Raw genomic sequence first — 21329 nt, 5'->3', positions numbered from 1 at the left:
CAGATAAAAATTAAAAAAAAAAATCAAGTACTTGTAATTAGATTAAATTACATTCTAAAATACTCATACAGGTGCATCTCAATAAATTAGAATGTCGTGGAAAAGTTCATTTATTTCAGTAATTCAACTCAAATTGTGAAACTCGTGTATTAAATAAATTCAATGCACACAGACTGAAGTAGTTTAAGTCTTTGGTTCTTTTAATTGTGATGATTTTGGCTCACATTTAACAAAAACCCACCAATTCACTATCTCAAAAAATTAGAATACATCATAAGACCAATAAAAAAAACATTTTTAGTGAATTGTTGGCCTTCTGGAAAGTATGTTCATTTACTGTATATGTACTCAATACTTGGTAGGGGCTCCTTTTGCTTTAATTACTGCCTCAATTCGGCGTGGCATGGAGGTGATCAGTTTGTGGCACTGCTGAGGTGGTATGGAAGCCCAGGTTTCTTTGACAGTGGCCTTCAGCTCATCTGCATTTTTTGGTCTCTTGTTTCTCATTTTCCTCTTGACAATACCCCATAGATTCTCTATGGGGTTCAGGTCTGGTGAGTTTGCTGGCCAGTCAAGCACACCAACACCATGGTCATTTAACCAACTTTTGGTGCTTTTGGCAGTGTGGGCAGGTGAAAAGCCTGCTGCAAAATGAAATCAGCATCTTTAAAAAGCTGGTCAGCAGAAGGAAGCATGAAGTGCTCCAAAATTTCTTGGTAAACGGGTGCAGTGACTTTGGTTTTCAAAAAACACAATGGACCAACACCAGCACATGACATTGCACCCCAAATCATCACAGACTGTGGAAACTTAACACTGGACTTCAAGCAACTTGGGCTATGAGCTTCTCCACCCTTCCTCCAGACTCTAGGACCTTGGTTTCTAAATGAAATATAAAACTTGCTCTCATCTGAAAAGAGGACTTTGGACCACTGGGCAACAGTCCAGTTCTTCTTCTCCTTAGCCCAGGTAAGACGCCTCTGACATTGTCTGTGGTTCAGGAGTGGCTTAACAAGAGGAATACGACAACTGTAGCCAAATTCCTTGACACGTCTGTGTGTGGTGGCTCTTGATGCCTTGACCCCAGCCTCAGTCCATTCCTTGTGAAGTTCACCCAAATTCTTGAATCGATTTTGCTTGACAATCATAAGGCTGCGGTTCTCTCGGTTGGTTGTGCATCTTTTTCTTCCACACTTTTTCCTTCCACTCAACTTTCTGTTAACATGCTTGGATACAGCACTCTGTGAACAGCCAGCTTCTTTGGCAATGAATGTTTGTGGCTTACCCTCCTTGTGAAGGGTGTCAATGATTGTCTTCTGGACAACTGTCAGATCAGCAGTCTTCCCCATGATTGTGTAGCCTAGTGAACCAAACTGAGAGACCATTTTGAAGGCTCAGGAAACCTTTGCAGGTGTTTTGAGTTGATTAGCTGATTGGCATGACACCATATTCTAATTTTTTGAGATAGTGAATTGGTGGGTTTTTGTTAAATGTGAGCCAAAATCATCACAATTAAAAGAACCAAAGACTTAAACTACTTCAGTCTGTGTGCATTGAATTTATTTAATACACGAGTTTCACAATTTGAGTTGAATTACTGAAATAAATGAACTTTTCCACGACATTCTAATTTATTGAGATGCACCTGTAATTAGATTACAGTTACTTTTTATGGGGGATGGGGGGGAGGTGGCCGATTGCACACACAGACCTGATAGGCTACCAGCCATTATGATACTGAAGATGGAGTGGTAATCCAAACATAAATGCTGAACCAGTTGCCTTAGTGCTGCAAATTTAGTCTTAGTTTCACAGACTGCTTTAGTACTTTACTTCAAAAATGTACATTAATGCCCTTTTGCTTTTGTGACAACTTTTGAAATTTTTTTTTTTTTTTTTTTTTTTTGTGACATTGATTCACAAATATAACTGGTCTGATGTGCCAAAATTGTCAGAGTAAGAACATTTTAGGTGCCCGAGTAAAACATGCAGGAAAAAATTATATAAATTCTCATTAAGTTTCTTTAATGCATTTAAGCAACACTATGTCAAAATGGTACAAGCTTATCCTACTCAAATGCATGTGACATCAAATAAACAAGAATTATGTCAGAAGTAATCCAAAAGCAATCAGGTTAGATTACTTTTAAAATGTAATCTAAGAGATTACGCTACTGACTACAATCTTAGTCATGTATTGTAATTTGTAATCAGTACCAGATTACAGATCAGAAGTAATCTACCCAGCACTGACTGCAGTATCTTTTCTCTCACCCCCTTGTACTGGTCAAAGTACCCCCAAGCTTTTGAAAACTTTATGTGTGGCTCCAGTGCCAAATCTGGAGTGTACCAGCCCTCCCTTTGAAAATCATGAAGATCTTTAGGACACTTGTCCTCAAATGCCCTCTAGTTGAACACAGCAGGTGACAGTGAGGTTCAAGGACTGTAGGCCACATCAGGGAACTGTCCTGTCTCCCTTACTGTTTACCTTTTACACATCTGACTTCCATTAGAACACCAGCTCATACTTCACAGCTCATGCCACCTACAGAAATTATCAGATTGACAATTGACAATAATTATGAGGGGAGAAGAATTAGTCCCGTACAATTTACTTCGGACATACGTTATTTTTTGTCCATTTTTGTAGAGGTGCATACTGTAAATGTACAGTTCTAATTACAGTTCAGAGAAAGAAGAGCCCTGATTAACAGCTATTTAGTTGGCCATTACTTGGTGTAAAAACATCCCCCTCATGCGTGTCTGTATCATGCCGTCAGACTCAGTGACTGCACAAACTCCCTGTAATGATAAAAGTAGGCATTCATTTTTCAGTTATTTTATTTAAAAGTGATGAATGTCCATTGTTGGGCAACATAATTGCAAAATTCTTATAATATAAACAGTTTTCAGAGAGTGATATCACCTTATGATACTTGGCAAATGAGGGTCTTTATAGAGGCCATTATGAAGATATCCAAGCGATCCATTAAATGGTACCAGCTTGACCCGCTCATCAGAATTCTGGGCATTTTTTGCTATGTTGTAAAGCTGAGCAAATAAATTATTTAGCTAATTAAAACATTTCAAATTGTATTTTTTATTCTAAGGTAAAATGAGTCTCAAATACAGTAAATATTATGTCAAACCTCATGTTATATATACAGTAAATGTGATGGCAAACCTCTTGAGCCATGTAAAAAGGCACTATATGGTCATCTTCAGCATGGAGAAGCATAAGAGGTGTTCTAATTTTCTTCAAACTGTAAAAAAAGAAAGAGAAAATAAGAAAAAATACACTAAACGTTTATTTAACACACCTTTGGCATTCTATAACAATAACTACATTTCCACTTAGTTATGTTATTTAAACAATTATGTTTGTTCTGTAGTCACGTACTTGTCATCATTTGGTAAATTCAAAATGTTATCTTTCAATGGATTGAAAAGGTAGTACTGAATGTATGGGAACTTCCAATAAAACTGGAGAGAAAGAAAAAAGAGAGGTACAAAATAAGTTGGCTATATCTACAGTACCAGACTATGGTTTGTGTGGTTTGCAAAATATCATTGAACTTCAAATTTTATAAATTCAGACTTAAAGGGATAGTTCACCCAAAAATGAAAACTCTCTTATCATTTACTCTCATGCCATCCCAGATATGTATGACTTTCTTTCTTCAGCAAAACACAAACAAAGATTTTTAGAATATCTCCACTCTGTTGGTCCTTACGATGCAAGTGAAGGGAGATCAGACCTTTGTAGCTTCAAAAATAAAATAAAGGAAACATAAAAGTAATCCATATCTTCGGAAGTGATATAATAGGAGTGGGTGAGAAACAGAACAGTATTTAAGTCCTTTTTTTCCTTTAAATCTCCAATTTCACTTTCATGTGAAAGTGAAAGTGGAGATTTAGAGGAAAAAAGGACTTAAATATTGTTCTGTTTCTCTCCCACACCTATTATATCGCTTCTGAAGATTAGGATTTAACCACTGGAGTCTTTCACTTGTATTGTATGGACCTACAGAGCTGATATATTTTTCTAAAAATCTTAGTTTGTGTTCTGCTGAAGAAAAAAAATCATACACATCTGGGATGGCCTGAGAGTGAGTAAGTGATGAGAGAATTTTCCTTTTTGGGTGAACTATCCCTTTAAGTTGAGATTTTAAGTCAATTTTACTAGCAAATCCTAATTATAGTGTATTCTTGTGACATCTGGTGGCCTTCAAAAATATAAAACTTATAAATAATAGAGAGATTTGTCAGATATGGAACTACTTACCCAGGTAAAAGGGTGTTCAATTGCCACCTGCCCATTTCTGAATGCTCCCTCAAGTATTATTCCATCAAAATGTTTTCCTGTCAAGAAACGTACAGTTCCTTTGTAAATACATGTATGCTGCCTCTATGCCTGTGTAAACACACAGTATTTTGTGGTATATACTGCTTCCGATGCTGCTTCTGTGCCGCCGTTGCAATGGAATGATGGCAAAATAGCTGCACAAGTCAAGACAAAATTTTACATTCAACTTCCCTTACAGTATTTAAATTGAAATATGTGAAGCTTTCTATGCCATACATGTTTTTAATTTTAACAGTTTTGTTGTTAATGGTCTAAAATGAAAGGTAAAGAGTAAGACAACAATACTGACAATACTACTGTAATTGTGAGCATTGTTTCAAATTCTTACCTTTCTCCTGCAGTTTCACTGCAGTGTTAGTTGCAACACTATTGGAAAAAAACTGTTATTTGTATTATAATACATAATATTTTAGTTGTATTTTTTTTATTTACAATTTTTTGTACCTATTGTTTCTAATATTTCATTCTAAACATAGCAAAAGGCAATAAGAAAGAAGATTCTACACACCCAGAACCAAGTGAGTGACCCCACACACACACCAGGCTGTTTCCACTACGTGCCTTAACCCAGTTGTACAAGTATATGGTATCAGTAGTCAGACCAAGCTCTGTGGGTTCACTGGTGGAGTCTCCGAATCCTAACACATTTTATAGGTTTGTGTGAAACAATAACAATTGTGGTACAGAGAAGTAAAATTTTAACCCACCTCTGTAGTCCAAAGCTAGGACATGATATCCAATGGCACTCAAGACCTGTGTGGCCAAAAAAACATTTAAGTCATTATCTTTTTTATTATTATTATTATTACTATTTAGACCTTGCGATTAAAATAAGTAAGGTTACTCACATTTGCAATTCCAATTCGATGTGGTGCGGATCTGATTATTGAAGGTATAAAAACAAGTCAAAAGCAAATCACTTACATTTTTTAATATCTATACAACAAAATGTATTGTATTAACATCAAACTAGAAAAATTACAAAGAAAATTGATGTTGCCAAATCAGTGGTAGAAAAATAATTTGTTTCCATTTTATTTAAGGTAAACAAATTGATAATATATCTGGAAGGTTTACATAACCGTCTGAAATAGTAAACTTGCTGAAGGAATGAATGTTGACCTCAAGCGATATGCTGCATTTGCCCATCCCAGATTTAACTAAGTCAAAGTGCACACTGCAATACGGTGTGAATTATAAAGCGCAAGTCAGATCATACAGTAGATCATAGATCTCTTCATCAAACAGAAGACTATTCTGTGCAAACAGAATATCAGAGGCATACAACAGAATCTTGAGAGAGCAAAAACAATTTATAAGTGGTCTCATATTTTAAGGTTAAAAATAAATTAAAAAGTGAGTCTATTGCCTGTTTCCTGTATTGCCATGGAGGTAGATGAAAATGGGCGATCCGTCCCCCAAAGCTTTCTCATACCACTCTAGATCTTTCTCCTGCGCCTCCGTCCATCTGTGTTCGGGTACAGTATACCTGCAAGGATGCATTTGTTTTGTGAAGGGGAAGAAAGAGATAGAGACAATTTTTTTTCTCTTTGTGGTTATTTTATGCATTTTATGTGTGATATGTAGGTGTCTCATAACTAACCATACGCCTACTCTCACCCCCTCCTCAGAATTAAGGTAGATATTTATAGTATGATTGAGACCGAAGTCCGAAGGTCGACTGAGGTCATCAGAAACTGGAGAAATACAGAAAATCAATACAATTCTCGCTCTTATTCTCAGTGACAACATTCCAATATTGGGGATAAAAGTTAATGTATAATTTTCAAAATCATACCAGGGAAGAGTTGCAGAAGTAATGGAAATGTCACCAAGAGGATGCAGAAAGCCAGAAATCCCATTTTAGTCCAAGTCCACACCCACCGCTGGGATCTTAAGAGAAGTAGGGTAGGTACACACAGAAACTGGGTGGAAATGCAGTTTTCAAGCACAGTTTAAGTCACAAACCTCAATTGAGGTGAAGACCAAGTCAAATATATTGTTAAATCAATACAATCTACAAGTTTTTGTAGTCCAGTGCCAGAGTTCCTTCTGTTACAACTAAATAGTTTTCTCGTTGTTTGGAAAGTGAAACGTCTTTGTAAAGGAATAAACCTTAACACTCTTCACTGCATTGCATGAATGAAAACATTTTCATTTTCCTTATGATTTACATTGTCTATACATTTTCAGACCCCATGAACATTTTCGTTTCAAGGTCTTGAAAATAATTACTAAATGAAAATAATATTCATTGCAATTTCTAGTATTCACCTGATTATGTGACAGTGTGAGAATCCTTACACATCTCTGCAATACAACTCTGGAGTGCCAGCTAGGCAAAATGTTCTTCTAACCTTGATATGTTGTGGAAAATCTAAACTTTTTTTATATACTTTGCAAAGTTATGGTAATCTTGATACTGACTAATTTTAAAGGTTATTTTCTTTTATAACAAACTACATTAGCCCTTTAAACCACTCTGGTAATGAAATGATACATTATTACTGACATAAATTGTTTGTTATTGTTGCAGTTAATTATATTTGAGAATGGAGTTGTCATATTGTTGAAAAAAAAGAAAAAAAGTAATTGATTTCAAAGATAAGTCAGTACAACAAATGTGACTTACACTGTCTGCCCGTTTTCAGTCTTAAATTTAGGACCAGTCTGTTGCAGTCTTCTTGCAGATTTGCTTTCAAATTTATTGATTCTTCTCTTCATTTTGAGAGCAGGGAACACTCTGTACTTGTTTACTTTACACAACTAGGCAATTTTTCAACAAAGCAGGCGACTCATGGTAGCGAAAGGGTGTAAAGGGCAAAGAGCAAGGAGTGGTCTTATGTGCACACATTTTTTCGTCAAGTGAATGAAATTCTGCTTTTTTTCTGTAGATGTTATTTTGGTATGCATTTAATGAATATACATTGTTATGATTACAATGCTTCATTTATTTATCAATTATGAAAATTAATGAATAAATTAAATGGAGACTAAACAAAGATTTTATTTAATTTGCATGTGAAAAAATGTCCACCGTCTTGAAGTACAAACTGAAGTACAATACTGAAACAGGTGAATCCCTTCAACCAGTGTCACTGGTTTAACTGCTAACTGTTGTAGAATTGAACACTTCCGTTTTTTTTTTTCAATATTTCATACTGATTATAGGTTACTTCTAACTCATGTTATGGAGAGAGGCAAAGTTAAACTACACAATTAATGTTTGAAACTGAAATCCTGAAGATAAAATCAAAGATGTTTTCCACTCATTAACATACTTTTCATCTACATCCCTCTTTGTGTGAATTATGTATCTTGCACAATGCAAAACCAAACTTGGTCAGCAAACTTTACAACTGATTTTATTATTGAGGGAAGTCATGAAAAAAAGTCTTCGCTGTGGTTTTGAAAGAAATAAACGTTAATCAATATGTGTAAGGTAATAAATGTAGCTTCTGTAGCCACTATCTGAACTTAGGGTTAGGGTTATGGTAACCCTAACATTGCAATACTGCAGATATTGTTGACTTTTGTAGGACAGATTGCTTGTTATGTTCCTCATTTGTAAGTCGCTTTGGATCACAGCATCTGCTAAATGACTAAATGTAATTTAAATGTAATAATAGATTAATCTTGTACAATTTACTTCAGACATTACATTGTTTATAGAAGTGCATATTTTTTTCAAACAACTGTTAATTTCTAGTTACATCTACAGGGCAAGGAGAGTTCTGAAGAAACAGCAATATCTGGCAATTACTTGGTGTGAATCATCTTCCTCCTGTGAGTCTGTTTCACGCCGTCAGTGACTTCACAAACTCCCTGGAATGAGAAAAGTAGGTATTCATTTTTTGGTTATTTAATTTAAAAGTGATGTCCATTGTATGGGAATGTTACTTTTAAAAGTAACACATTACAATATTGCGTAACTCCTTAAAGTAAAAAAAAAATATTGCCATTTCATCTACACATGGCCAACATGACTTCATGTGGAAAGGAGAGGTTTTCAATTTTATTTGTCAGTAAATACTGTAACACACATTATTTATTTAATTATGTAACTCAAGTACTATGGCATACATGTGCATTCAGTAACGCATTACTTTTTGCGTCCAAAAATAATCTGATTACAATACATGTGTTACTTGTACCGTGTTACCCCCAACACTGTGTATTTTGTATTATGACTTATGGAAATTCTTTTTAAAATTAGATTTAGTAATGTGCATATGATCTAAACTGTTTTCAGAGAGTGATATCACCTTATGATACTTGGCAAACTAGGATCTTTATAGAGCCCATTATGGAGATATCCAAGCGATCCATTAAATTGTACCAGCTTGACCCGTTCATCAGAATTCTGGGCATTTCTTGCAATGCTGTAAAGCTGAGAAACATAAAATTGTTTTAAAATTAAAAACGTACTTTATTTATTTATTTATTTATTTTTTAGCTAAAATAAGTCTAAAAAATAAAAGAGGCAGCCTACAAAAAAACTTTTAAAATCCCGTTTCAGGTAGTTCTCTAGGCAGCTCCTTTTATTTTATATTTTGTGCACTATATTAAGACCCTGTACCTCTATTTATGAATTTCAATTTTTGTAAAATAATGATCATACACAAATGTCATGTCAAACCTCTTGAGCCACGTATAGGGGTACTAAATGGTCGTCTTCAGCATGGAGAAACATAATGGGTGTTCTGATTTTCTTTAAACTATCAATAAAGAAAAGAAAAAATGGGATGGAAGCTTAATGAATAAGGCACACATCCTTTCATGAAAACACATCATCATATTTAACACACCATTGTCATTCTATTACAATCTAATTTCTACTAATATTGTTGAGTGGATGAATTATTGTGATTTTATTCTGTAGTCACATACTTCTCATCAGTTGGGAAGTTGAAAATGTTGTATTTCAATGGATTGAAAATGTAGTACTGAATGTATGGGAACTTCCAATAAAACTGGAGAGAAAAAGAGAGGTACAAAATAAGCGCTATATGGGTTGTGATGGCCATTATTATAGATCTTGTCCATGTACAATATCAATGAACTTTCACTGATTTAGACTTGTTCAAATTGAAATTTTGAAGTGAATTTACTTTGTACAGCAAATTCTGATTATAAGGTATTCTTGTGATATCTCATAGTTAACTTTTAAACATCTAAAAAAAAAAAAAAAAAAAAAAATTATCTATTAACCAGTTGTTTTGCCACCATTTCAAAGATCTGATATGTTACTTACCCAGGTAAAAGGGTGTTCAAAGGGTACTGCCACCCGCCCAATACTGAATGCTCCCTCGAGTATTATTCCATCAAAACTTTTTCCTGCGAAGAAATTTCGTTTATTGATCAAGACAAACATTCTACTTTCCTTACAGCCAAGAAATGTGTTTAAATAAATATTTAAAATGAAAGATAAATATTTAAAGAGACAAAATGAAGTTAACATAGAATGACAACTCGGTCATACCAAAGGTAATGTTCTAAAATGAAAGGTAAATAGCAAGACAATAACACTGACTAGCCACGGAGGCACATGCGATCATCCCCACATTGTTTCCGAATCAGTAAAATTTTTACCTTCCTCTTGTAGTTTCACTGCAGTGTTAGTTGTAACACTATTGAAAAAGAAACTGTTATATGTAGGCTATACTAGATACTTTAATAGATAATATACATAATACATTATTTTTTAGTTTTTTATTTATAATTGTTGGCTTTATTGTTTCTAATATACAGTATTTGTTCCATACATAGCAAAAGGCAATGAGAAAGCAGATTCTACACACCCAGAACCAAGTGAGTGACCCCACACACACACCAGGCTGTTTCCACTACGTGCCTTAACCCAGTTGTACAAATATATGGTATCAGTAGTCAGACCGAGCTCTGTGGGTTCACTGGTGGAGTCTCCGAATCCTAACACATTTTAATAGGTTTGTGTGAGACAACGAAAATATCCCTTATTGTTCACACCAAGATCAGTGAAATGACAACATTTTAACCCACCTCTGTAGTCCAAAACTAGAACATGATATCCTACAGCACTCAAGACCTGTAGGGCCAGGAAACATTTTCAGTGATTATCATCATGATTAAGTTTTAGTCTTTAGACTGTGTCATGAAATAAGTGAAACTGCTCACATTTGCAACTCCAATTCGGTGTGGAGGCGAGGATCTGTTTATTAGAAGTATAAAAACACGTAGTCATCCAGCATCAAGTCAAAAGCAAATCACTTTCTTGCAGGTACATATATAGCATATACAGCAGGAGCTGTAGTGTTTACAGTTATACAGTTTTTACTTTTGTTTCCATTGGATTGTGAAATCCGCAAAATGAGTGAAAGTTAATCTCAAGCGATATGCTGCATTTGCCCATCCCAGTTTACTAAGGTAAAGTTCAATGCAGTGTGAGTACAAAGCACAAGTCAGATCACTGATCTCTTCAATAAAACAGAAAGACTATGCAAACTTCCAACATAACATTAAATCTTTAGAGAACAGAAAATACAATTCTTAGGATTAAAAGTGGTACTCATATTTTAAGGTTAAACTTTTAATAATAATAATTATTATTATTATTATTTGCCTGTTTCCTGTATTGCCATGGAGGTAGATGAAAATGGGCGATCCATCCCCCAAAGCCTTCTCATACCACTCTAGATCTTTCCCCTGTGCCTCTTTCCATCTGTGTTCGGGTACAGTATACCTGCAAGGATGCATTTGTGCAAAGGGAATGAAAAAGATTATATATTGAAAACCTGAACATGTTTGCTCTCCGTGGCTATTTTTTTTTTTTTTTTTTTTTTGTGTATATGTGTGTGATATGTAGGTGTCTCATAACTGACCATACGCCTACTCTCACCCCCTCCTCAGAATTAAGGTAGATATTTATAGTATGATTGAGACCGAAGTCCGAAGGTCGACTAAGGTCATCAGAAACTGAAGAAACACACAAATTAATTCATATAAAATCAGTAAGTTTTATAGATGCATAACTCTCATTCTCAATGACAACACTCTATTACATATGTGGAAAAAGTGGTATAATACCAGTGAAGAGTTGCTGAAGAAATAGTATTGTTACAGAGAGGACACAAAGGGAAAGAAGTCCCACTTTAGTCCAAGTCCACACCCACCACTGAGATCTTAAGAGAAGGAGGGCAGGTACACAGAAAGTGGGTGTAAGTGAAGTCTTAATTTTCCCTAACCTCAATTAAAAATTAACTGAAGTGAAGGCAAACTCAAATTTATAGTTAAACCAGTACAATCTTCTGTACAAGTAGGACCAGTCCAATTCCAGGTAAAGTTCATTCGCTTACAACTCTTCTTGTTGTTTGGAAGATGAAAGGTGTTCAGTTGTAATGGAATGAAATCTATTCTACACACTATTAAACTATTATTATTATATAAACTATTATTAAACTATTAAACAATCTATTTAATCTTCAATGAATTGCTCGAATGAAAATCTTCTTAGTTTAGTTGTCCCAAAAACAAATTCAAACCCCAAAACTTTTCCTATAAAAACTTTATAAACATTGTACATTTATAGTTATCTTGTTAGTGCCACATGTTAGGTTCTTCTCTTTTACCACAATGTTGCCCTATCCAAAGCACACTGGAAATGGATATTATACATTATTGATGTTACATTGTAATTGCATTGTTACAATGTTAATTGTTGCCACTAATTCAGTTTGAAAATAGAGCTGTCATAAATGTCTGTCTGAAGAAGGAGAGAGTATACGTAGTCCTTGTGGGGTATTTCTGAATCTGAGGACGGCACTATCATAGTATTAGGTCAAAGAAAAAAATTGTAATTTCTTTCAAAGATAAGTCAGTACAACTTATGTGACTTGCCTTGCCTGCACGCCAATATCCTTAGGTCTTTTAACAGTCTGCTGCAATCTTTCTCCAGATGTAAACTTCTGATCAGATTGATCGATTCTTCTCTTCATTTTGAGAGTAGGGAGCACTTTCTAACTATAAACTTCGCAGCAATAGTTCAACAAACACTGCTACCTCACATAAGGAGGCGGGTGTAAAGAGCCAGTACTGGTCCTTATGTGCTCTCATTTGGAATGTTTTTTGTTTTGTTTGTTTTTTTTGCCTGTGGTTCCTTTATTTTACCACCAGATGGTGATATTTCAGCCCTATTTAAACTCTGACCTGCATATGTGTTGGACTGCTAAAGTTAGTTACTAGTTGTCTGTTTGATACTCTGAAGCCTTTTTTCCCTTACGTTCTTAGATTTGTATTTTTGAGCTCTGCCTGCTATTTTTCACCAAACTTGCCAGGATTACCCGTTAGTCTGCCTCTTAAAGGGGTCATGGCATGAGGAATTAAATTTTCCATGATCTTTTAACATTTAAGATGTCGTTGTACAATAGAAACATACGTAAGTATGAAACGTAAGTTTCAGAACTCAAAGCTTCCTCTTCACTGCAAAAAGAGCATTTGTTGAAACCAAGCTGCCAAAACAACTCGTTCTCTACTTCCTCCAAATTGTGATGTCACACTGTTATAGACATTTCCATCTAGGGTTGCCCCCCGTCCCATAAAATATGGGATCGTCCCGCATTTAAAGATAAAATTATGCGTCCCGCATCGAATCAATACAGGACGCGATTTGTCCCATATTTAAGCTGGTCAGATGGCGTCATGGTGAAATCATTCCAGATCGCTACTTTAACATTGATATAAGTTGGAAAATGTGCTATGGTGGGTGAAGGGCCATCAGAAAAGTCCACAAATGGTGCTAAAACTGTGGATTTTTTTCTATATAAATGTTCATTAAGATCAAATAGTGTATGAATACAATCACAATCAGTCATAAAGACAAGTACAGGTGAAGGAAGAAAAAAAAATACGTATAAACCAACCAAAATTTATAAATAAATAAGATAAAAGAGACAAATAATCAAAAAGAGAAAAATAAATCTATTTTTAACATATAAAAGATGTATTTTATTTATAAGTCAGGGGTCAAGAAATTTCTAATTTCAGCATATAAGAAAGGGTATACAATTTTTTTATTAATAACGCATATTAACTCTTTGTGCATTTATTGCTAAAACTGTAGTGGTCAGGGGCCATAATCCCCCCCCCACACACACACCTCATTTAAGTGTCCCTTATTTTAAAACTTCAAAAGTGGCAACCCTATTTCCATCTGACCTCCTCCACAACAACACATCGATGCTTACTTTACCTTACCACCTCCGTAGCCCCGCCCAGCTGTGAGAGTCTATTACTATTATTAATAAATATATTAGGAAGCTGTTTAAAAGGAATTACACTACCGGTCAAAAGTTTTGAAACACTTGACTGAAATGTTTCTCATGATCTTAAAAATCTTTTGATCTGAAGGCGTATGCTTAAATGTTTGAAATTAGTTTTGTAGACAAAAATATAATTGTGCCACCATATTAATTTATTTCTTTATAAAAACTAACATTTAATTTAAAATAAAAAAGTTTTTGAAATTGATGACTTGGACCAAATAATAAAGAAAAGCAGCCAATAAGTGCCCAACATAGATGGGAACTCCTTCAATACTGTTTAAAAAGCATCCCAGGGTGATACCTCAAGAAGTTGGTTGAGAAAATGTCAAGAGTACATGTCTGCAAATTCTAGGTAGAGGGTGACTACTTTGAAGATGCTAAAATATAACACAGTTTTGATTTATTTTGGATTTTGTTTAGTCACAACATAATTACCATAGTTCCATTTATGTTATTCCATAGTTTTGATGACTTTATTATTATTCTAAAATGTGAAAATAAATTATAATAAAGAATGAGTAAGTGTTTCAAAACCTTTGACCGGTAGTGTATGTGCCATGTTCAGCAGTTTTTGGACATCTATATTTGAAAGTATTAACTGGAAAAAGTCTAGACCATAACAAATCAATTCTTCATAAAAAAATAAAGTTAGAGAAGTATAATTTAAAATACTACACAGAATGTATCCCATTAAGCAGTTATCTCAAAGATTTAACTTGAATTGCGAGTTTGTGTGAATATGGTGGAGTAATAATAATAATAATAAAGCTATGAGCAGTGAGATGGCCAGCACCAAAAAATAAATAAATAAATAAAAAATAAATAAATTAAAAATAAATAAATTAAAAAAAAAAAAAAAAAAAAAAGCATTGCTGACAGAGGGTCAGAGTGAGGGTGGAAAATATTTGCATTATCTTTTTGGATTGCCTCTCAAGGAAGCAATCTCCTCTGCACTGGATCCAAGGTTACACACGTAGGTGACCTGGATTCAATCCCAAACTGGTTTATTACAATATTTTCATATCAGGGCAATTCAGTTTTTGTTGTCACTCTGGTCTATGTTCTCAGTTGCAACCTGTAAGTTAATTAGTTGTATATTTAATAAATAAACACTATATGCACTGAACATGCTTCATTTATTTATTTCAGTTTTTAAAATAAAAACATCCATCCATCTTCTATAGTCCAATGCAGGGTCGTGGGGTGTGCTGGAGCCTATCCCAGCTGTTTCTGACCAAAAGCAGGGGAACACCTTGGACAAGTGGCCAGTCCATCACAGGGCTAACACACACATACAGTACATACACATTCACACTCACACTATTATACATCTATGGGCAATTTAGAGTTTCCAATTTACTTGACCTGCTTTTGGACTGTGGGGGAAAATGGAGCTGGTCTGGGTGAGCTGGGACTCGAACCAGGGACCTTCTTGCTGGCAACAGTGCTACCCAATGAGCCACAATGCCACCCAAAATAAACACATAAATGAAATAAAATAAGATATCTTTAATATAATTACCCAAGTGCAAATCAATGTCCTCCAGTAACAACACTGTAAGCACATTTAGCCTACATGTTTGTGTTTTGTTAAAACAATTTCAAACATACTGAAACTAATGCAACTGGTTTGGGTGATGTTAAAACTTTGAGTGATCATAATAACATTCCGGTTATTTTAATATTTCAGCCTCATTGTACTCAACAAAGGTTTTGCTCTTGCCACTCTATTCTAAGCCAGATCTATGAAGTTTGCAAGCAATTATTTTTTATACACAGTCTTAAATGGTCAAGGAGAGCTATAGCCCCTTTGTAGTTCTACCTCTTAGCTTCTTGCTGGCTTCTCTTACAGTGGCTCTAGTCTGAAAACTCAAGTTTTGGATGATGGACAGTTCTTCACAGTATAGTTCCTCTTCACAGCTTTGTACATACTTCAGTGTTCATGAATTACATTTATAAATAAAATATAATAAATGAATAATGAATGTCTTCCTTATCATTACAGGACATTTGTGCAGTCACTGAGGACATGACACAGAAACACCAAGTAATATCTGCTAGACAGCTGTTTCTTCAGAGCTCTGCTCTGAACTGTGGCTATGTAAACATTATGCACTTCAACATCTTCAGAAATATTAGAATGTCTGAAGTGAATTGGATTAATCTGTTCCCCTCATATTTATAATATGTTTTTACTGTCTTGCTAATATTTGTTACATTATATTTTTAAAAAGACTGCAGTAAACCTTTTTTTCATGACTTTTTTTGCCCCAGATCAAATCTTTACAGAGTTTGCTGACCAGTTTTCAGGTTTTGCATGGTGGGGGTGGCCAATGGTTTTAACAAATCATAAGCACTCACATGAGACGAAAACTCCAGTCAGTAATATCAGTAACTTTATAAAAGCTGTTTTATTCTACACAGTGTGGGTCCCCTCATGGGGGCAGCCATGTTGAGATCACATGACCAGCCGAATATTAGCCTAATCGCTTAATCTCAGTAATCACAAAGAAGTTTGCATACATTGCATTGTTTTACTGCAGTACACAAATGAATAGTTATCTAAAAAACTGTGACATAATTGACGTGTATCGTCATACTTCAAAACTAAACGATAAATACAATACGAAATGTTATCTTGTGAGATTTTATCTTGAAAATAATATTTATTAGAATTTCATTGTTGAAGTTATTTGTTGATGAAGCCCTGTTTTGAAGAAAAATGCAGACGGACATTTATTTTAGATTATTTTATTTTAGAGGTACGTCACTTCCGGCTTGTGACGTCGCTGAGGAAACAAATCTTGATTCAGTCGTGTCGTGGGTGATATCTGTCAAAAGAACATCGTAAGATTTCTTATTGGTTTTAACACTTCTGTCATCGTTTTCTGAGGCTGAACAGCTCTGATTTAATCGCCATTCATTTGTAGAGCATCAGTCAAATTACACTTACACGCTCGCTCGCGCGCTAAATTCAAAATGTGTTTCAAGAGATTACAGAGACACAGATTTCTCTATTCCCCCCCATAATATATTATCGCTAGACTTATCAGTGTTAAACACGCTTTAGCATTGTGCAGCAAGCTGTTTGTAGACTTGATAACTAACGCTGTTAGGTTATGTTAGAAGAAATTTGATGAAATATTGATTATACTTTCATACAGGATCGTCCTCCGGCGGGAGTTGATTGGAAAATTGATTTAATAACATTATTTGGTTGAAGAGACATTCAGCTCCAGTCCTTTTGTGTGATTTAAGGTGAAAAAAAATCTTCAAAACAAGTTCACATCTAATATAATATACCATTATAATACATAACAGTTGTTACATGTCTGATGCCACACTTAAACGTGATAGTTTTAGATATTACTTTTTTAGTTGCATGACTTCTCATAAACGTTTAGACAATGCTGTAACATTCCCTCTCATTCTTTATCATTTACGAGCACAATGGCATTTCCACTAATAGCTTTTGTGTTTCAGTTGTTAGTCTCCAGACAAAGATGCTTCGAAGAACAAGAACAGCAAAGATGTATAAAGAGCCAACAACGGATGATGAATCCGATGACATGTGAGTTTTTAATTTTACTTTGTACAATCCAGCAGCAGCACTTTTTTATTATTCGGTTTCAAGTGTAAGTAACATTCTTGTGAAAAATAGAAATGGCTATTTATAGCAAATTTCTATTTCTGGAACCATGTTAACAGTATTGAAAACATCTGAACTCATAGATGAATTTGACTGGTGTCCTATCGCTCTTTAACCACGTTACACCCAGCTCAAAGATGTGACATAAAGGGGAGGTGAAAAGGATGAGTATGATACAAAATGTTTATTAACAGTATAGCCAAAAAACTACATTATCAGTATGTGTCAGTCAGTCGTGAGAGCAAATCCATGAATGTGGCATTGCACAATTTAATGTAGGGATCCACAAAATGAAAACGAAACCAAAAAGCCACACCTGAAGTTAAGAGCTGGCGGTCTGCCTAAAGCAGCGGCTTTGAAACCGTAGTGAATAAATTAGTCTCTGTGAGAATGCTCAGGTGCGCAAGCCACACTCCAATCAAATCATGGCACCTATCAAAAAACAAAAACAAAAAAATACTTTGATACAATGTTTGGAAGCCTTCTCTGAAATATGCATTTTCACTCCATACTGTTTGGATGTGGGCCGTATCTGTTCAGCTATAATTGATCAAGAACACATACATCTCTAATTGTATCCAAGTTTTCTTGCAGAATAAAGGATTGGTGGTCGTGGATGTTGCTATACTAACACACAAAAACAGAATTTTTCCCTTTTTCTTTCTCTTACACAAAACTATTTTATTAAGTGATTTGTAAATAAAGGGCCTTCTTCTACTGTTATTCTACCTGTATGCTGGATGAAATTAAAGTGGGACTTTATTACAGGACAGGCAATCAAAAAGATGACAGTGCAGAGCCAGAGGAATGGTTACCAAATTTGAATCAAGGCAAAACGAAAGGAAGACGCCAAAAGGGAAAAGATGCAATGGCTGAAAAGAAACAAGTCACCAAGAGGGTGGCCAAACCTAAAGAGCCAAAACCTAAAGCTGAGAGGAAGCCAAGAGCTGTGCGGGTTCCTAAAGGGAAGAAGAAGCCTAATACAGAGCAACAAAATGAGGTTGCAAGTATTACGAACCCTGACTCACAGCAGCATGTGACGGTTAAAGAGGAGGTAAGTCATCAGTAATGCTTGTGCTATGTTTTTTTAGTGTGGACAAGGCTAACTACAATTCATCAGACTTACTCAGCATCTATATGGTATTTGGTTTTTAATTGAAGTCAGCAGCAAGTTGACCAAATATTCTATAAATGAAAACAAAGCTGTGAGGTATAGAAGTTCAGTCGACTCAATGGGTTAATAAAATGTCTTAAAGGGATAGTTTACTCAAAAATTATTTTATTATTTACTCTCCCTCATGATATCCCAGGTGTGTTTGACTTTCTTTCTCCCTCCACCAGAACACATAAAAAATAAATAAATAAATATCTCAGCTCATTAGGTACTTAAAATGCAAGTGAATGGAGATTTCTTTTTTGAAGCTCTAAAAATCACAGACAGTCAGCATAAACGTCATCCAAACGACACCAGCTGTTAAATGAATGTCTTCTAAAGCGTCATGATCGCTTTTGGTGCGAAAAAGCTAAATGTTTGAGTACTTTTTTTAAAACTTTAAATCATGCTTCCGGTTGGCAGCAGAACGCACGTGTGATGTAACTGCATTGGCATTTTAAAACACGCGAGAACTGACGCAAGTGCGTCACAGCCAGAAGAGCAAGCGCTGTTTACAAGTGAGGAGGAGGAACGCTGTACAGAAGCTTGGTTGGTTTTGGTTTATATTTGTTTCTTTACTCACAGTGGTGCGTTTGTGTGCTCATCCTGGATGTCTCAACCGAGTGGAGAACGTGAGATTACGTCTGTATCATTGCAATGCGAATACATCACTCGAGAGACCGTTTGGACTCCACCCTCTCATGAAGCTTACCCTCACGTTGGATTATAGTTAAAAAATACTTAAATATTGATATTGTTTCACACCAAAAGCGATCATGCCGCTTTAGAAGACATTAATTTAACCACTGGAGTCGTATCAATGACATTTATGCTGACTGTCTGTGATTTTGGGAGCTTCAAAAGAGAAATCTCCATTAATTTTAAGGACCTACTGAGCTTTAGCAGCACTTTGCGCTTCCTGTCAGTCACAGCAGATCGTGCAATGTTTGCTTTCTTTATTGCAGATGAATTGGAATTCCGATGCTTGAATTTTACATATAACAACCAGAAACATTATTAATTTGAAAAGGTTATGTGCTGCTAAATACAGTTCCTGCTGGTGTACAGAGGAGAAAGTCCAATAAAAACCTATATTATTTTAATTCTAATAAAGCAGTCAGTATTTTTAATCATTTATAATGTTAATTTTATATAAAATTATATAAACATGTACTGTTATAAAAACATGGATTTGTGAGAGTTTTTGCCGAAGTTGAGGTGTCAGAATAAACACCATGGTAATGGCATACTACCATACTACTCTTATTTCTGCTATAGACTGACATAGCAGTAGTAGTAAGAGTAGTATGTGAAGTATTCAATTGCGAATGCAGCCCATGAAACTCACGTCATTGTTGTCACATTGTAAGCATGGCCAGTCGTGAATAAAATGTGTCGTCATCAGAGCTAGTCATCCAGCTCCTCTGGAGGCGGCTGCTCTTGAATCGCTCTTGCTGTACTTACGTCACGGTGACGCGGTGGTGGTGCTGTCTCAAGTCAGACAACATTTCTGTCTGACATGCACTGCTTCATGTTCGGTGCCGAACGGTTTGCGCAGCGCTGCATGAAGTCTAACACACATCTTGCCATCTCACTGCTCACGCTACTGGGCGGGGCTATGTAGGTCATAATGCAAAGTAGGTTTTGATGTGTTGTTGTGGCGGCATACACATGTCTACCACAGTGGAGGAAGTAGAGGATGAGTCGTTTTGGCAGCTTGGTTTTAACAAATGCTCTCTTTGGGGCCTGGGTAGCTCAGTGGTAAAGACACTGGCTACCACCCCTGGAGTTCGCTAGTTCAAATCTCAGGGCATGCTGAGTGACTCCAGCCGGTTGCGAGGGAAGGTAGAGTCACACGGGGTAACCTCCTCGTGATCGTTATAATGTGGTTCGCTCTCGGTGGGGCGCGTGGTGAGTTGAGCGTGGACGCCGCGGTGGATGGCGTGAAGCCTCCACACGTGCTATATCTCCGCGGTAACTCGCTCAACAAGCCACATGATAAGATGCACGGATTGACGGTCTCAGACGCGGAGGCAGCTGAGATTCGTCCTCCGCCACCCAGATTGAGGCGAGTCACTACGCCACCACGAGGCACCATTGGGCATTCCAAATTGGGAGAAAAAACAAAAACAAAAAACATGCTCTTTTTAGAGTGCAGAGGAAGTTTTATGTTCTGAAACTTACAGTATGTTTTTATAGTACAATGACCTCTTGTCAAAAGATCAAGGAAAATTGTATTCCTGATGTCATGACCCCTTTAACTGCAGGTCAGAAATTCAAAGAAATTATTGGTTGGTATTTTTACCAACACTAAGACTGTGTACTCAAACCACTTACTGCATTCCAACTTGTTGCTTGTTTTAGAGGTTATCCATCAACCTGAGCAGAGAGTTCAGTAATAACGCAGCTATCTTAGGAGATATGCCAGATGAAGGGCCATCATCCAGCCAACATCTCTCCAAAGTAAAAAAAGAGGAGCCAGAGGACAGCTTCACTTTCGAGGAACCTGCTCAGAAGAAGCAGAGGACCACAAATGCCCCTCAGGGAAGACCGATAAAATTAAAATCAGGAAATCCCTGTATGGAGGAATTGCAGATGAATTGGAATCCCATTCAGGTAGTTTATTACTTGAGAATGCTCCTTAACAATATTTCTTGAACCACATACTTTATGAACATTTTTCATGAGAACAATATAACAAATTATAGCAAAGACCCCTTAAAAATAAGTTAAAACTTCCATATGAATATTCTAAAGGTAAAGAAAAATTCTCAAGTTAGAGCAGTTGCTTTGCAATATCTTGTGCCACTTTCTTTGAAATTTGTAACAGTTATGTGGAGTGATAGTAGATATGTATTATCC

General features: G+C 35.8%; 2 protein-coding genes across 13 annotated transcripts in view; one reads left to right on the top strand and one right to left on the bottom strand.

The window, feature by feature from the left end:
* Nucleotides 1-1612: 1612 nt before the first annotated feature.
* Nucleotides 1613-12428, bottom strand: LOC127414190 (lysophosphatidylserine lipase ABHD12-like). Of its 10 annotated transcripts, none has more exons than XR_007892754.1 (13): nt 12242-12423; nt 11432-11526; nt 11227-11320; nt 10968-11087; nt 10523-10556; nt 10388-10433; nt 10168-10297; nt 9959-9996; nt 9621-9703; nt 3401-3483; nt 3150-3263; nt 2927-3051; nt 1613-2802 (listed from the first exon to the last, which is right to left on the bottom strand). XR_007892754.1 is itself a non-coding variant. In XM_051652010.1 (13 exons), exons 1-13 carry the CDS (start codon nt 12337-12339, stop codon nt 2769-2771), a joined length of 1050 nt encoding a protein of 349 aa, XP_051507970.1. In that variant the 5' UTR covers nt 12340-12428; the 3' UTR covers nt 1613-2768. The 10 variants fall into 10 exon arrangements, 9 of the variants coding, with proteins under 9 accessions (XP_051507970.1, XP_051507968.1, XP_051507969.1 ...); XM_051652010.1 differs by lacking the exons at nt 9621-9703; nt 9959-9996; nt 10168-10297; ... (1 more) ...; nt 10523-10556; nt 10968-11087 and adding exons at nt 4286-4362; nt 4695-4732; nt 4875-5004; ... (1 more) ...; nt 5215-5245; nt 5736-5855 and having other exon boundaries at nt 3185-3263; nt 12242-12428; XM_051652008.1 differs by lacking the exons at nt 9621-9703; nt 9959-9996; nt 10168-10297; ... (2 more) ...; nt 10968-11087; nt 11227-11320 and adding exons at nt 4286-4362; nt 4695-4732; nt 4875-5004; ... (2 more) ...; nt 5736-5855; nt 5970-6063 and having other exon boundaries at nt 3185-3263; nt 12242-12428.
* Nucleotides 12429-15612: 3184 nt separating this feature from the next.
* Nucleotides 15613-21329, top strand: part of LOC127414182 (S1 RNA-binding domain-containing protein 1-like) — a 79478-nt gene continuing 73761 nt past the window's right edge. The window contains exons 1-5 of one of the 3 annotated variants that reach the window (XM_051651987.1): nt 15613-15712; nt 16830-16923; nt 17149-17236; nt 18083-18368; nt 20832-21083. In XM_051651987.1, coding sequence (XP_051507947.1) covers nt 17169-17236; nt 18083-18368; nt 20832-21083 — 606 coding nt within the window. In that variant the 5' untranslated portion in view covers nt 15613-15712; nt 16830-16923; nt 17149-17168. Of the gene's footprint in view, nt 15713-16424; nt 16513-16829; nt 16924-17148; nt 17237-18082; nt 18369-20831; nt 21084-21329 lie in introns of those variants that run through there. The other 2 variants (XM_051651986.1, XM_051651984.1) reach the window with 2 other exon arrangements.

This window comes from Myxocyprinus asiaticus, chromosome 23, assembly GCF_019703515.2.
Source record: "Myxocyprinus asiaticus isolate MX2 ecotype Aquarium Trade chromosome 23, UBuf_Myxa_2, whole genome shotgun sequence".
Classification (NCBI taxonomy): Eukaryota; Metazoa; Chordata; class Actinopteri; order Cypriniformes; family Catostomidae; genus Myxocyprinus; species Myxocyprinus asiaticus.
The sequence above is the reverse complement of the archived record's forward strand: the minus strand, read 5'-3'. Positions and strand labels throughout refer to the sequence as shown.